At 50.9% G+C, this 16,801-nt stretch overlaps 1 protein-coding gene across 3 annotated transcripts in view; it reads right to left on the bottom strand.

Annotated features, from left to right (window-relative positions):
• The window catches only part of Mpp3 (membrane palmitoylated protein 3), a 28,413-nt gene extending 19,815 nt beyond the window's left edge, over positions 1–8,598 (bottom strand). Inside the window, exons 1-8 of one of the 3 annotated variants that reach the window (XM_028882557.2) lie at positions 8,507–8,598; positions 7,353–7,474; positions 7,015–7,133; positions 6,711–6,788; positions 5,393–5,473; positions 5,024–5,161; positions 2,869–2,950; positions 1,609–1,694 (exon numbers count right to left, since the gene is read on the bottom strand). In XM_028882557.2, the coding sequence (XP_028738390.1) occupies positions 1,609–1,694; positions 2,869–2,950; positions 5,024–5,161; positions 5,393–5,473; positions 6,711–6,788; positions 7,015–7,133; positions 7,353–7,377 (609 nt within the window). In that variant the 5' untranslated portion in view covers positions 7,378–7,474; positions 8,507–8,598. Of the gene's footprint in view, positions 1–1,608; positions 1,695–2,868; positions 2,951–5,023; positions 5,162–5,392; positions 5,474–6,710; positions 6,789–7,014; positions 7,134–7,352; positions 7,475–8,235 lie in introns of all 3 variants that reach the window. The other 2 variants (XM_028882558.2, XM_037200572.1) reach the window with 2 other exon arrangements.
• Between the last annotated feature and the right edge of the window lie 8,203 nt (positions 8,599–16,801).

Genomic DNA, 16,801 nt, shown 5'->3' with positions numbered 1-16,801 from the left:
ACCTCCCCTTCTTGATGTTCCTTGGGCTAGTTTAAATTTTATTCTTTATGTATATGAGTGTTTTGTCTGCATGTATGTCTATGTACAAATTGTGTGTCTGGTTGCCTAGAAGGTCTGGCATGGTCTGGAGGCCAGAAGAGAGCATCAGATCCCCTGGTACTGGAGTTAGAGATGATTGTCAGCCACCATGTGGGTGCTAGAATTGAACCTGGGTCCTCCGGAAGAGTAGCAAGTGCTCTTAACTGCTAAGCCATCTCTCCAGCCTCTCTTGGGTTATTTTAATAACTCACTTCAGTCAAATTATCCTGGGTCCTGTCTAATTAGTACTTCTGGAAGTCCTTGGTCCCTGAGCTCTGATCTTAGGCCACTCCCACCTTCCTATGAGGTTCCCTTCCCTCCAGAGACATGCACCTCAGTGTCAAGACCCAGGAAGAACAGGATGACCCCCCAAGGACACAGAACTTCACTCTAAGCGTGAGGAGTTTGGTATCCACACCAGGAGCCGATGATGCTCACACATAAACACCAAAGGGCCAGGTACATCTGTGTCATCCCCCACCCCAAACACGGGGTGGGGGGTGGGGGGGGCTGAAGGACAGCCTTGTCTCTTTAGCGCTGATCTTATTTGTATCAGAAGTTAGCAAAGTCTGTGAAGGATACCCAAGTAATCAACCTGTCTCAGCTGCGGAGGCGCTCTCCACAATCTCCATTTTGCCTCATCTGCCCCAGAACAGACTACGACATTGGTTCCATCCCCCAAATCTGCTCACTGTTATAAAGTACTTCACACCCTTCTTCCATGCTAATAATAACCAGGCACAAGTTGAAAAACCCTCTTGTTGTAGAATATTATTTAAGATGCGTTACATTTGTTTATGCTGTGGGACATTTGTTTAATGATGCAAAATGTGTTGCATTCTTTTATGTTACATTTGTTTAACTGTGAAGCTGGTTACTTTGCTTGTCTAAAACACTGAATTGGTCTAATGAAAAGCTGAACGGCCAATAGCAAGGCAGGAGAAAGGATAGGTGGGGCAGGAAGGCAGAGAGAATAAATAGGAGGAGAAATTTGGGAAGAGAGGATCAAGGAGCAAGAAAAGAAGGGGCCAGCCATCCAGCCACACAGGCAGACACGGAATAAGAAGGAAAGAAAAGATATACAGAAATAGAGAAAGATAAGAGCCCAGAGGCAAAAAGTAGGATAAGTTAAGAAAAGCTAACTAGTAACAAGCCAAGCTAAGGCCGGGCATTTTTAAGAAAGAATTAGACTCTGTGTGATTTATCTGGGAGCTGGGTGGCAGGCCCCCCAAAAGAGTAAAACAGTCAACTACATCCTCTCTGTCCCTATGTTAGCACAAAGGAGGCTGAAAGTCAACTGGACTAGGATAAACAAGTGACTTGGAAGGTTCTCAGACAAAGGAGCTGGGGTGAAGAGGAAGGCCACGCTGAAGAGAAGAGCCGAGAGAGGCAGGTGAGCTGCAAACCATTTTGTCTGCCCCATCCTCACACAAACAGGGAAGCAGAGGCAGGGCCTGCCCTGGCTCTGGGAAGCCCCCATGCTGGGTCTCTGAAGACCTCCCTCCCTACAGGTATGCCAGCCACACAGACCAGAATCTGGCTGATCTCGTCTGGACGCTTGTGCAGGACGGCGATCCCGTTCACCTCTCGGAGCTCATCACCAACGTGGACCAGACCTAGGAGACACAGGGATGGAAGTTAGCACAGCACTAAAATGGTGATGCTGGGCTTCGTGCCTTTGGACACCAGGGAAGCCACTGCAGGACAGATTCAGGTCTAAAGATGGGGATGAGTGGCACATACTGAGCATCAAAGTCAAACCGTCTATTTACCTATGTATCATCTACCCATGTATCTATCTACCATCGATGTTTCTATCTACCTACTATGTATGTATGTATGTATGTATGTATCTATCTATTAATCTAATCTATCTATTTATCTATCTATCTATCTTTGTATCTATTTATCTGTGTATCTATCTATGTATCTATGTGTCCATCCATCCATCCATCCATCCATCCATCTGGAGACTCAGGTGATCTAAGCTGACCTCAAACTCACTCTGTAGCAGAGAATGACCTTGAACTTCTGATTCTCCTTCCTCCACCTACTGAGTGCTGGGATTACAGGTGTGCACCACCATGCCCGGTTTTAGGCAGTGCTGCAGATGGGACCCAAGCAGCTGAGACTACAGGCACAAGTGCCACCACACACAGCACGTATCCACTACTTCAATGACAATCGTCCTGACATGATTTGGCCTCTCTTTGTCACTCTGAGTGGGCACTGGGCCAGCAGCAGCCACCGTTAGGAGTGCAGATTTCTGAATCAGAGCCTATATGTTACCAATATGCTCAGGGGCCTGTGTTCGGAAGTAAGGCCTAGGATTCTCCAGTCAGTTTTGTAGACCTGGAAGGTAACAACCCCCTACACAGAGAGGCCTGCCTACCAGATTTCCCACGCACTGATGGCTGTCAACCTGTTTTCCACCCAAACTAATCTGGGTCATGAACACATTCCTGTCCACAGAGGTTTCACAAGGTGATGGGGCTACTGGAGGTGGCCAGGATCATCCCGCCCCAGCTAGGAATCCCCACCTAAGCCCATCCCCAAGCTTAAGTGTTATAATCTCTGCCTACACCAAATGCCTGAGCCATTTCCTGATCACCCAGGAGAACTCCAAGCCTATTAGGCTTCAGTTAAATTCCCACTGACCTTGGGACCTTGAGAATTCCATCCAAAATCCCCAGAGAGAAGCAAACCCCACAGAGGTTACCCCAGAGGTGGAGACAGAGAGCCACCATCTCAGTCAGGCTAGCATCTCGTCACTCCACCGGCTCCACTCACCGCTCCGATCTGCCGCACCCCCTCGCATGATCCTGGCCACCACGACGGCCCCTGAGTGCTCATCTCTTCGGATAGTGGCACCCTGAGTGAGGGACAAGAACAGACAGGCTCCAGCGAGGCAGCCTCACCGACACCGCTTCCTTCATCATCCCCCTCCCCGCACCCCTCCGCCGCCTTGGGAAGGTGGGTCAGCGGGGACCTTCCCAGCGCCGAGAACACCATGAGACCAGGCAGAAAGAATGGAGAAAACTCCACACTCTGCAGCTTACAAAGCACCATGCTCCACTCTGCACAAGGGACGGGGCCTCTGGAGTTGGGTGTGGTGGCACATGCCTGCGATCCAAGCACTCGGGAGGTGCAGAATGGAGAATTAAGAGTTCAAGGTCATCCTCAGCTACACAATGAGCTTGAAACCAGCCTGAGCTATTTGAGACTCTGTCTCAAAAAGAAGAGTAACTAAACAGAGGCAGTGGGATGGCTCAGCTGGTCAAGGTATCTCCCACCATGCCCGACTTCAATCGCCAGGGCCCACGGAGCAGAAAAAGAAGCAATTCCTACAAGTTGTCCTCTGAAGTCTATACTGGTGCTGTGGCCCCACACACATACACACACACATGCACAAAACAAATAAATGCAATTTAAAACGTTACATAAATAAATAAGACATGAAAGACTAGGTATCAGAGAAGCTAAGGATCTTCAAAGCCACCCTCACAGAAAAGGGGAGCTTTTGATGGTGCCAACCCCAGTGTTTCCTCTGTCTCAACACAGCCCTCGTCACTCGCAAAGACATTTAATAGCGAGGACAGTATGTGCTAGCAAATTCTCAACCTGCCTCGAGCCAACCCCAGTGTTCCTGGGCCTTCTGTTGTTGCCAACAGGAACCAATTATGCCCCCGCCAGAGCATCAGGACCAGGATTTGGCCTGTGAAACACATGGAGATGGTTTCTGGATTTAAAAAAAGGCACTAATGAGCTCCCAATTTCCTGTACCAGGTAAGTAGACCCATGTCAGCACAGTGATGGGGGAGCAGGGCAGGGGAGCCGAGCCCAGACAACCAGCTCGGCCACTGACTAGGAATCATGTGGCCTCAGCAAGGAAGCCCCTGTGTTCTCCGAGTCTGCCGCCTCTAGGATGAGGGAGAGCATTTAACTCAAGGGTTGTCACAAGGGTCCCCTAAGGAAACGAATGCATGTGATATGTAAACAGTAAGGGTCCAATAAATGCCCATCATTTCTTACTGACTATCCATGCAAACATTGCACGTTTGTTATTCCTGCATCTGTGTCGTCACGAGAAGCACAGAAAATGAATTCTGCTGACGACAGCGGCCGTCCACTACACCTCCCGAGGCCCACTGTCCCCCATCACTGCCCATCCCATGTTCCTCTCTGAACCACCTCCACCCCCAGCTCTGTGAGTGCACAGGAGGGATCCCGGGATGTGTGCCAGCTCCAGGGCACGGGTCCGAGGAAGCAGAGGCAATGGAGACCTCTTCATCTGTTGGGAGACATGGCCCACCACCCATCACAGGTCAGCTTGGGGAAACTGGAACCAGAGAATGCCACCTAAGCTCTCCGGGCACCTACCACTTCCTTCCATCTGATAAACAAACTCCTCAACTCAGTCCTTCGCTGCTGAAGGGGGGGGGGCTAAAACAACATCATCTGTCAGCTTCCAGGAGAGTATGGCTGCGCTCATACTACCTCGGTATTCAGAGCCGAGTCAGCAAACGCTGTTTGGAGGATGGAATATACGTAACTGAGGCTTTGAGGGGAGGCTCAGGTCTCCGCTGTCATTACTCAACTTCTCGTGACACATGAACAAGCATGACCTTGCTTTTAAAAAACAAAAACAAAATTAAGCTGTAGGCTACATTCGGACCTTGGACTGAGTCTGTTGACCTCTGTTTCTCAGCATGGTGACCACTGTCACCCTACACAGCCATGCAGGTTGTGGACTGCACAAAATGGCTTAGCCACAATCGAGAGGAGCTGCATCCACTCAGGCAAAGGAGCGCCCTGCACTACAGAGAAGATTCATCCTGGCAAAGTGGCTGTCATTCACCGTGACTTCGGGAGGGTGCCCTCCTGGCTTTCCAGGTTGGGGGTGAGAGGCAGAGGAACATGGGGCGAGGGAGAGGCCTGTACATACCAGGGGCTCTTTATTCTTTACCAAGCGAACAATCTTCACCGATTCCTCCTCAAAATCCTCGTCGATATTATCGGGCAGAGGGGGCAGAACAGGATCAAAGTTCTTCTGGGCAACGGTGTCGTGTACCATGAGCACAGCCTGCCAGAGAGCCAGGGAAAAGGGGCTGGCACTATGCCCTCACGGGGTTAGGGGGTCCTTGGCTGGGCAGGGGTAGAAAGGGGCTCAGAGCATCTGCCCCCCTCCTCAGGGCATCACTTAGGATCCTTCACACAGAAGCCTCCTCCTCTCCATCTCAGGACCCAGCGCTCCCTCCACCCCCGTCCCAGGAGACCCGGCTGCGTGGGTGGGCAGGGACTGCAGCGTGACTACCCTGAGGTGGGGGGTGGACAGCAGCTGCAGCAGCTCTCTCTCGTCACCATGCACGGAGGCGGCCTGCAGCTCCTCCATCACCTGTAAGAGAAGGAGACAGGAGGCTGGGGTGCCCCTGCGGGAGCCTGCTGGAATCCCCAGGGGAAAGCCCTCTTCCCTGGGCCTCAGACACAAGGATCCTCTCAGGAATGGCTGCATCACCCAGAAACATGTCAGACCTGCCGCCCCAGGACTGGTGGAGGATCTGGGGGACATCAAACCAGGGACCAGAAGCACTCACACATGAGCAATAGGGTAAACCTACTGGACACTGTCGCTTTATATGGGTCTTCTCAACAAACCAGATGCTGTGAGCACTTTAATTTTGCTATTTCAGGATGAGAGTCTTGAGGCCCAGAGAGATTACAAATCTTGCCAAGGATCACAAAGGTCACAGTGGCACAGCCAGGATTTAAACCCAGCCTCATCCAGCCGGACAGTCTGTACTCTTGACACTAGGCTATGCCATGGCCAAGGACACTGGGGCTGAGAGGGTGGGTGACTTGTGTAAGGCCACACAGCTAGAGGCAAAGCTGGCAATGTGGAGCCTGGGGATGTGACCCACTCCAAATGGTCACACTGGAGAGGAGCAGGTGCGTCTGTCACAGACCACACCATCCGCCACAGGGCCATCTTCCAGTCTGAGAATCTCTGGGAAACAGCCCGGCTAACTAGATGGGTATTAGGTGACCTATACAGGAGTCAGTCTGCGTCAACAACCCAGATAGCTAAACCGAAAACCACAAGAACTCAGGTCCCTGAGGAGTCAAGATGCCAGAGCTGGTCAGCAGGGACACACCGTAAGTCCCTTGAATTCAAGACTTCATGGCAGCCTCCCAAAGCCCGGACACAAGGCACTATCTGACCTACTAATATCACCAGGAACAGGTGGGGAGCTACGGACAGGATCCAAGGCTCTCATTTCACAGCTGAGGGAACAGGTTTGCTCCAGATCACAGAGTCAGCAGGAATCGTCTCCTGGCCCAGGCTAGGGCCCTCCTTGATGCCAGAAGGCTCAGGGAGTATTCGAGCTATAGCTCAGCCATACAACACTTGCCCAGCTTGTACAAAGCTCTGGGCTTGATCCCCAGCACCGCGGGCACGCACGTCACAGGATAAAGGAGGAGAAGGGGGGGAGAAGCAACCCCTCCCTCTTCATCCTCAGGTTCCCAGCCTCTGATGTCCCCAGCTAAGCAGTGGTTACAAGGCAAGCAAGAGCATTCTCTGGGACTGGAGTGGTGCTCCACCTTGAATCAAAACATTAAAATCTGGGACTTACATCCTCAGCGAGGGCCATGGCACTGTGCAGGACTGGGGTCGGGCTCTGCCTCTCATAATAGCGGAGTTTCTCGTGGATCTGCAAAGATACATGATTTCTGCTGCTTTGCCTTGAACACCACACACCACACCCAGGATTGTGGTGACACCTAGGGCCACAAGGTGGGTCCCCTCCACAGCAGGGTATATGGAAAGCCCTGCCTAGTGAGTTAAAAAGCCTTCACGGGGCAGGGAAGTGGCTGGCTGGGATGACACAGGGAAGAGCCTCCCTTGGGGATGGGGAGGGAGGCCGAGCGGGCTTTCACCTTCATCAAATAGCTGAGGCTCTTCTCACTGAAGACGTCCCTCAAGAAGCCCATCTCTTCCCTGTGGTTAGAGTCAGGCCTGAGCTGAGAGGTCAGAAGTGCCAGGGTCTCATGCAAACCTGAGAAAGAGGCCAGACAAACAAGGTCCAGAAACAGGGGGACTTCCTGTCCTTGAGAACTCTCTCAGGCATCCTAGACCGACAGCATTCTCTCTGCAGGCTTAGGTCTGCAGGGTGGGCCGGCAGCAGCTTGGTCCTGTTTTTTTGTGTTTTGTTTTGTCTTGTTTCCCCCCAATCCCGGGAGGCCTGGCAGGTGCAGCCCAGGTGGAGGACACTCACCCGAGTCTTCAGACAGCACAGGCATGCCTGTGCCTGACAGGTCCCCAGCTGTCCCTGCAGTTTGTGGGATGGGAAAGGAGTCGCTCAGCAATGAACGCACATCACCTGGATCTGCTTATGACCTATGTAAGGAGAGAAGAAATTGGTCACTTTTTTCAGGGAGTGGTTGGGCAGAGAGCAAGATTTGTTGGGTACCCCCAATATGCCAAACATTATTATATTTTCTGACTATTCATAAAACCTTGAAGATAAACACCAATGCTCCCCACTTTACGGATAAAGAAACAGAGGCTGGGGGCCCTAAGTAACTTTTGAGCCAGAACAGGTACTCAGAGCCCTTCTTCCAGACTGACCTTGGCCGTGCCAAGAGTCCCTGCCTTGGGCAGGGTGCTCTCGCCCACAGCTCTGCCCTCTCTATTGCTACCTTCAAGAGTGTGTGCTCAAGTTCCCTGCCGCAACAACGCTTCAGTAAGGACCTGGTTAAGGCCTACAAGAAGCCCCATTCCCCAACCGACCTCCAGCCCCCAATCGAATGGGAGCCTCCATGCTCAAGGCAGAGAGGAGATGAAGTGAGCGTCAAGTTTCTGCTATACCGGAAGCAAGTACCCTATCTCAAGAGGCCCCCTCCCCAGGTGCTCTGCAGCACGTGGACCTCAAAAAAGTCCTCCTTCAGAGAGGGACAAGGACTCATGATTCATTCATTCGGCAGACGTGGAGCCAGCACGCTGCGCGGAGCACTAGTCACATCCAAAGCCAGAAGAATGGTACCCGGCCCCTGGCCCCCGCCCCCACGCCGGGCTCACCCCTCGGCAGCCTCCAGCTGCGCCCCCCGGACCCCCTCCCCCGACTCCAGAAGCTTTCGGAAAGAATCTGGGGGACAAACCTCATGCGCGTCTAGCCTTGGGAGAAGAAACCCCCCCCCGGAGCGGAGGGGGGGGAGAGACTGGGTGGCGGTGTCAGGGGATGCGGAGCGGCGCGGGAAGGAGCCGGACGCACGGGATGCGCGAACGCCGAGCGGCGAAGGGGACCGCGGGCCGGGAACTGAGCCCCCGCTGGGGAGGGTGGACCGCGAGGCTGTCGCACACGCGAGGGGCGGGTCCCCGGGCCCCTCTCGCCGTGCACGGGTGCCTTGTGTGCCGCGCGCCGCTTCTTACCTCGCCGCGCCGGGATCTAGGATCGGTGACCCGGAGCCGCGCGGGAGCCGCCAGCCTGGGCCGCCGCTGGCTCCGCCTCCGCCGGCCCCTCCCTGCCGCGGCGCGCGGGTCGGGGCAGCGCGCGCGGGCGGAGGCGCGGCGCGGGCCCGGAGGGGCGGAGCGCGGCCCCGCGGCCCCCTAGCAGCCCCCGCCCCGCGCACAGCCTGCTCCCGGTGGACACCTGCTCCGCCGAGAATCCGATTTTGCAAACATTGATTGAGCGCCCTGCAAGTGCCAGGCACTGTGCCAGGGGCTGAGACTTCAAAGCCGATCGAGGCGGAGAGGCTGCACTGGGACATTAGCAAGCCGAACGGGGGGTGGGGGTGGTGGGGGGGGTGAGGAGTGGGGGGTGGGCACCCCGCGGCAGCCAGGCCAACCCGCTGCAACAATGCTGCGTGCTGCGAAAGATTTATCGGTGCACGCTGCCCGGGGGACGGGGAGGAGCGAGGGAGGAGAAGTACGGCTGGGAAGAAGGCGGCTGGATTCTGCCTGGGTGGGAGGGGGTGGGGCTGAAAGAAAAAAAGACTGTGTCCAGGGGCTCCACCAAGGGAATGAGCGCTGAAACAGCCGTCTTCCATTGTGCTCTCTGCCCCCACATACTCCTGGGATACATGGTATTAGCCCCAAATATAGACACCAACATTATGTCCTCGCTTCAGTTGAGGAAACTGAGGCTCAGGAATTGAAAGGTGTGTGTTCAGGAACCAGTAGGAAGGTACCGTTGAGTGAGCAGGTGGCTGGGGATCTTGGAGGTTGAGGAGTGGCCTGGTGGGTGTGTCTCCTCCCCACAAACAGCAGCGAAGAACATCACAGCGCCCACTGCAAGGGTTAAGACACACATGTCCCGGAGAGGTAGACAGCCCCTTGCAGCTTGCAATGCACAGGCAGGCTATGAGGGGCAGCAAATGTCTCTAAGACGTTTTCCCTCATCCCTCAAGCATCAGTGTTTCTCAGATGGTCGTGTCTCTGAGCCACCTGAGGCTTGTAGGGCGGAGGGGGATTTACCCTGCATTCTGAAGGCCCCCAGTGATGTGATATGGATAGGCTGCAGGACATATTTAGAGAAAAACTAGGAAACGTTTTTTTTTTGTTTGTTTGTGTTTATTTTTGGTTTTGAGACGGGATCTCACTATGTTGTCCTGGCAGGCCTGGAATTCACAGAGATCCACCTGCCTTCCGAAGACTGGGATTAAAGGCATGCACCACCACACCTGACCACAGAAATGTTTTTACTGGTGGTGCTTAGTTTTTTAAAACTTATCAGAAGCCAACTGATGTTTTCTTTATTAGAGCACCAATAAAAGGTGTTCAAACAATGGTTTTGTGCAGTGTGTGTGTGTGTGTGTGTGTGTGTGTGTGTGTGTAGAACCACACACTACCTCACACCATACACAAAAATAAATTTATTTTTATTGTTTTTTCGAGACAGGGTTTCTCTGTGTAGCTTTGGAGCCTGTCTTGGAACTCACTTTCTAGACCAGGCTGGCCTTGAACTCACAGAGAGCCACCTGGCTCTGCCTCCTGAGTGCTGGGGTTAAAGGTGTGCACCACCACTGCCTGGCACAAAAGTAAATTTTTAAGTGATACCATAAATGTAAGTAAATTGATACAACCCTTGGAAGGAAACAATATATTTAAATATGGGTGTAGGCACAGATTTCTCAGAAAAGATTTCAAAAAAAAAACAGCTGCATAAATGGATGGCATAAAAATCTCAACTGTGGGGCCAGAGATGGCTCAGTGGTTAAGATCGCTTGCTACTCTCGCAGAGGACCTGAGTTCAGTTCCCTGCACCATGTCAGACCACTCACCATAGCCTGTAACTATAGCTCCAAGGGGTTCTGAGGCCTCTGGCCTCAGCAGGTACCCCCACTCCTGTGTTTGTACCCCCACACAGACACAGACACAGACACATCCACATAATTAAAATTAAATCTCTCCCAAAACCCAAGACCAATGATTAAGATATTAAGAGAGTGAAGGCGGCCATAGCGACTCACGCCTGTAATATCAACACCTGGAGGCTGAGGCAGGAGGATTGCTCCAAGTTAGAGGCCAGCTTGGGCTACACAGCGAAATTTCAAAATTTTGTGTCCAAATAGTCAGAGAGAGGGAGGAAGAAAAAAAGAGAGAGGACTGAGGGAAGGGAGGGAGGGAACAAGGGAAGGAGGGTGGAGGTGTGGCTCAGTAGGAAAGCATTTGCCTAGTGTGAGCCAGCCTTAAATTTATCTGAGTGCCACCAGAAGGAAGAGGAGGAGGAGGAAGAGGAAAGACAGAGAGAGAGAATGTACAGACATGGTTGTCGCAGTTCTCGTTCATTATTTGTGGTCAGACCTTGTAGTTCAGGCCAGTAAACCAGCACTCAGGAGGCTGAAACAGGAGGTTTAAGACTACAACCCCAAGTGCATGACTTGGATCTCTGAGTCTGAGGCCAGCCTGGTCTACAGAGAGAGTTCCGGGACATCTAGGGCTGCATAGAGAAACCCTGTCTCGAAACACAGACACAGTGAGGTGGGGTTGGGGGGTGAGGTGGGGGGTGCGTTGTGCACTGGGGGACAGCCCAGTCAGTGAAGCGCATGCTTTGAAAGCCTGAGAATTTGTGTATGAGCCCTAGCAACCACATGGGAAAGCTGGGCGTGGTGGCATGTGCTTGTAGCCCCAAAGCTGGGGAGGCAGACGTGTGGGTTCCTGATCTCACTGGCCAGACAGCCTATCCTAATTGGTGAGTCCCAGGTCGCCGCCGCAGCAAGGGAACAAGGTGGACAGTTTCTGAAGAACAGCACTGAGGTTGACTTCTGCCACCCACACTCGTACACATATTCACACTCACAGGCATGCATGCGCACACACACACACACACACACACACACACACACACACACACACCACAGTAAAGCCACAAGCTGGGAAGAAAAATTATCTGATGAAGGACTTGTAACCAAAATAAAGAACTCTTGCGATTCAATAATAAAAAGACAAGAAGTCAAAAAAAAAAATTGGACAAAAGACACAAGCATACATTTCACTAAAGAGGATACACAAATAACATATTGCCAGAAGAGAAAATGTTCACCCAATATAACTTGTCATCATGAAAATGCAAACTAAAACCTGTCATTTCCTGCTGCCATAACAAACTGCCACAGGCTGGCTATAGTAAAGAGTAGAAACTGATTGCTTAGAGGCTGGAAAGTCCAAGGTGAAAGCACAAACAGGATCATGACTATGGCACCATGTGTAAGCATCCCTCACCCATCAAATAAGCAAGGACCAAAAGGAACGGACACTGTGTTCTCACATGGAAGGAGCCAGGAGGACTGGGGTGCTACTCCCCGAATATCGTCTTAAGGGCACTAATTGTACTCATGCCTGCCAATGGGTCAATGGGTAAATTGTGGTGTATGTATGTACAATGGTGTCCAATATGACAAAATATTCTGACGAGAGCAGCGTAAGTGTCTTTTCAGGCTCACATTCGGGGGTACAGGACATCGTGGTGGGGAATTCAAGGCAACAGGGTCACGTGTATCTGAAGTTATGAGGCAAATGGTGGTGAGTGCATGCCGCTGGTACATTCCTTTTCTTGGTTTATACAGTCCAGGATCCCAGGCAGTGATCCACAGTGGGCATAGTTTCCACAGTTAACTCAATAAAGATAATGTCCCACAAATACGCCCAAAGAATTTCCCCAGAACAGGCTGGGTGGCATGTGCCTGTAATTCCAGCACTTGGGAGGCTGAGTCAAGAAGATCAGAAGTCAAGAGTAGCCTAGGCTACACGAAACCCTGTCTCGGGGGGTGGGGCGGGGGAAGAGGGTTGGAGAGGTGGCTCAGCAGTTCAGAGTGTTCGTATTTTATCATGATGACCAAAGTTCAGATCCCAGAATCCACACTGAGTGACTCAAGATACACGTGACTCTATCCAAGGGATCCAACACCCTCTTCTGGCTCCCAAGAGTGTCCACACACACAAGTGCACATACACTCACACAGACTTGTGCACACACACACACACACACACACACACACACACACACACATAATAAAGAAAACAAGATCTTGTAGAAGAGATAAAATAGAATTTGACATGCATGTATATGTCCTCTAGTGCAGGGGCTGTTTGAGCATGCAGGTTAGAGGGAAATCAATCAAAGAAAGAGAGAGATTTGAGTGGATGAGAGCTCAGAGTGAGGGTGTTGGGGAGAGAGCTGAGTCTCCCCACAGACAGGTGAGGGAAGATGACTGGGAGGCCACGGTGTGAGTCAGCCAGCCAGAGCTAAGGTGCTCGATGCAGGAGCTAAGATGCTCCATCGCAGGAGAAGGAACTCCACCCCAGAGGAGTGAAGGAGTAAGAGATTTGTTTGTGCATGAAGAGAACATAGGAAGCCTGATCCAGAAAAGATGGATGCCAGCAATTCTGGAAGAGGCGGCAGGGACTGCCTCCGGCTACAGGTGCTCCTGGTTTGGCATGGCATTCAGCCCAGGCTCCAAAGGGAACAAGGAATAATTCCAAGAGAGGAAATGGGCTCGAGCCCAGACGGGCATCTCCAGGTGAGATGAGTCAGAGGAGAATTCTTGGTCTCGTTTACATCTCAGGAAGAAGCAGGTAGCTCAGTGGTAGAGCTCCGGGTTAGCCTATGCCAGGCCCCTGCACCACACTTTAATTTTTTAAAAATTAAAAAAAAAAATGGTTAGGATTAAGATCTCAAATATGCACACAGGAGAGTCCATAAGCCAAACTCCCAGAGCAATAAAACCAGAACAGCTGTGCAACCCACATCCTGCTGAAGAAGTAAATACTGGCAGCTCCCAGAATCCCCTGCAGACCTCTGGTTCACAGCTTCCATGTTCTGCTTTATGACTTAATCATAAAGTATGTAGGTTACCATACACTGCTAGTTAGCCTGGTCAGTTTTGTTGTTGTTTGGGGGCGTTGTTTGTTTGTTTGTTTGTTTTCTTTGAGACAGGGTTTCTCTGTGTAGCTTTGGTGCCCTTCTTGGAACTCACTCTGTAGACCAGGCTGGCCTCGAACTCACAGAGATCCGCCTGCCTCTGCCTCCCGAGTGTTGGGATTAAAGGCATGCGCCACCACACCCGGCTCTAGCCTGGTCAGCTCTAGACCTCACATATTTGTGACTCTGAATATGCCTCATTCACCAGTATCTTCAGGATTTTGTTTACGGTGTATCTATGTTGTCCCGGGGTGTATGTTTTTAACATTTTCTCCCACTCTGTGGTGTCTTCTGTGTCACCCATTGTTTGATGGACAGTTTTTAATTGTAATATCATCAACTCCATCGGTATTTTTTCTTCATGCTCTTTACCTTTTGAGTCTTAAATATTCTCTCCCAGGGTTGGGAATTGGTAGAGTGCTTGCCTAATACACACAAAACCCTGGGTTCAGTTCACAGCACCACCTAAACCACGTGTTGGGGCACACACCTGTGGTCCCAGCACCTGAGGGGTAAAGGCAGATGGATAAGCTCAATATCATTCTCAGCCTCCTACTGAGTTCAAGGCCAGCCCAGGCTACATGAGACTCTCAAAACCAAAAGGAAACAGGGTCTGGGGGAGATCCCAGTGGATAAAGCACTTGTCACACAAATGTGATAACTTTGCTCCAGAACCCAAGGGAAGCCAGGCACAGTGGGGCATGTCTGAAATCCCCGGGGCTCCAGTGTGTGTGTGTGTGTGTGTGTGTGTGTGTGTGTGTGTGTGTGTGTCGGGGGGTGGGGCAGAGACAGGAGACTCCCTGAAAGCTTGAGTTAGCTTTGCATACACAGTTGGGAACAATAAAGCTATCCTGTTCAAATAAAATGGAAGGCAAGGATTGACACTGGGGTTTGCCCTTTGACCTCTGGACGTGTGTCGTGTTCAAAAAGGCAAAGGAAAGAACTCTTTCTATGCAAAGCCGTGGGGCTGTTCTCTGTTACGTTCTAAGAATTGTACATCTCACCCATTGTCTGCCTAGGACTAATTTTCATGTGTGATGAGAGACAGGGATCCTCTCTCCCTCTCTTTCTGTATCTTTCCCCACGACTTGTCACTGGTGAGTGTCTATGCTGTACCCTGCTTAGAGCCAGACAAACGTCATCCATACTCTGAGCCCCAGGCTACTATAACATCTTCCATACAGTGAACACCCACATGGGCCCAAAGAGATGACCGAATGGTGACAGGCACTTACTGCTTGTGCCTGTAGCTGTGTGTGTGTGTGGTTGTTTTTATGTGTTTGTTTGTTTGCTTGACACAAGCTAGAGTCATTTGGGAAGAGGAGACCTCAATTAAGAAAAATCCCCTTCCACCAGACAGTCCTGTGGAAGCCTGTGGGATGTTTTCCTGATTGATGATGGGACATGGGAGGGCCCAGGCCATTGTGGGCGGTGCAACCCCTGAGCAGGCGGTCCTGACAGCGACAAGAAAACAGGCTGAGCCAGGGGTGGTGGCAGCGCTCGTCTTTAACCTCAGCACTTGGGAGGCAGAGGCAGGTGGATCTCTGTGGAGCATACATGGGCTGCAAATAGGGTGCCGAGAAAAATTTAGATAAATAGAGCTTGAGCTTTAAGCTGTTGGTGCAGAGTGGATACAAATGGTACCAGAGGAAGTTAGTTTAGGCTGTTTGTACAGAGAATAGATACAAAGGATGGCTTGGGTTGTTTGTATGGAGATTAAAGACAAATAGTGAGAAAGGAAGTTAGTTCAAGTTATTTATGCTAAAAACAGGAGATGATGTCAGGGCATAAACAACTTGTAAATAGGATGATCTTTGAAATGATTGGTTGGTTCCATCACCCCCTCCTAGGGTTCTGAGGTTTTTCTGGTATAAAAGAGGCTTACTGCCCACTGTAGCTTGAGTTTTTCTGCCTTGCCCAGTCAGGAAAATTTTGTCACCCGCATCCACAGCGCTCAGCCAAAAGTAAACACAGAGACTTATATTGCTTACAAACTGTATGGCGTGCAGCTTTTGCTAACTGTTATTACAGCTTAAATTAATCATTTCCATAAATCTATTTTGCACATGCTGGTGCTTACGGCATCTTCATGCTGCTGGTCATGGCGCGGCTGCAGTGTCTCTCCGCATCAGCCTTCCACTTCCAGAATTCTCCTCTCTCCTTGTCCCACCTACTTCCTCCTGGCCACTGGCCAACCAGTGTTTTATTTATTGACCAATCAGAGCAATTTGACATACAGACTGTCCCACAGCAGCCCATCAATAAATGAGTTCTTGCTTGACTTGACTCCCCACTGGGGCTGATTGTCTCCGGGTAAGAGGGAGGCTGGGGAACGGGCTACTTACCATTCCTCAGTTCTAGGCCACCTCTTCACAGGTAACCTAAGTTCCTGGTGGGCAGGTCCCCACAGATCTCTGTAAGTTCAAGTCCAGCCTGTTCTACAGAGCAAGTTCCAGGACAGCCAGGGCTACACAGAGAAACCCTGTCTCTAAAAACTAAAATAAAATTAAAATTAAAAAAAGAAAAGAAAACAGGCCATGTAGAGCAAGCCAGTAAGCAGCATTCCTCTGTGGCTTCTGTCTTAGTTCCTGCCTCCAGGCTCCTGCCTTGAGTTCCTGTCCTGACTTCCCTTCATGATGAATATCTAACCTGGGATAAACTGTTTCCCCGAGTTGCTTTTGGTCATGGTGTTTTATTCGAACAATAGAAACCCTAACTAACTAAGATACAACTCTTCCATAGGACCTAGGTTTGGTACCCAGAACCCAAATCAGGTATCTCAGAACCCCCTCTAATTCCAGTTCCAGGGAACTCAACATCCTCTGGCTTCCATGGGCATCTGCACACATATAGGGCAGATAAACTCATGCAGGCACACACACAACTTTCTTAATGAATAAATAAATCTAGAAAATAAACACACATAAATGTATAAAGAATGCATGTTCAGACTCAGAACCTCGGGGTCATGATTTATCTATCTCCTGTCATTCTGGGGTTCCAGTGAAATGTACATGAGCCATGCTCATTCATCCCTTCTCCCACTTTTTATAGACTGTCTTCAATTTCACTGCACTTTATTCTACTTCCAGATGCCAGTCTGGTTTCTTCCGAAAGGTCTCTCCATTAATCAGGAGTTCTGCCCTTGTCCTAATCACTTTCAAAATCATCCATTGGATCTGGCGATATTCTCTTCCCTTGTTTTTCAAATCTGCTGTTGCTTTTCTGCTTCCCAGTTCCTGCCTGCCAAAACTTTCAAGCTGGAATTCTGCCTCTGCGTGCTCAGCGAGGAGCCCCATGCTGAG

The sequence above is a fragment of the Peromyscus leucopus genome, chromosome 8b (assembly GCF_004664715.2).
Source record: "Peromyscus leucopus breed LL Stock chromosome 8b, UCI_PerLeu_2.1, whole genome shotgun sequence".
In the NCBI taxonomy this organism is placed as follows: domain Eukaryota; kingdom Metazoa; phylum Chordata; class Mammalia; order Rodentia; family Cricetidae; genus Peromyscus; species Peromyscus leucopus.
Note: the sequence above shows the minus strand (reverse complement) of the source record. Positions and strands in the feature narration are given on the sequence as shown.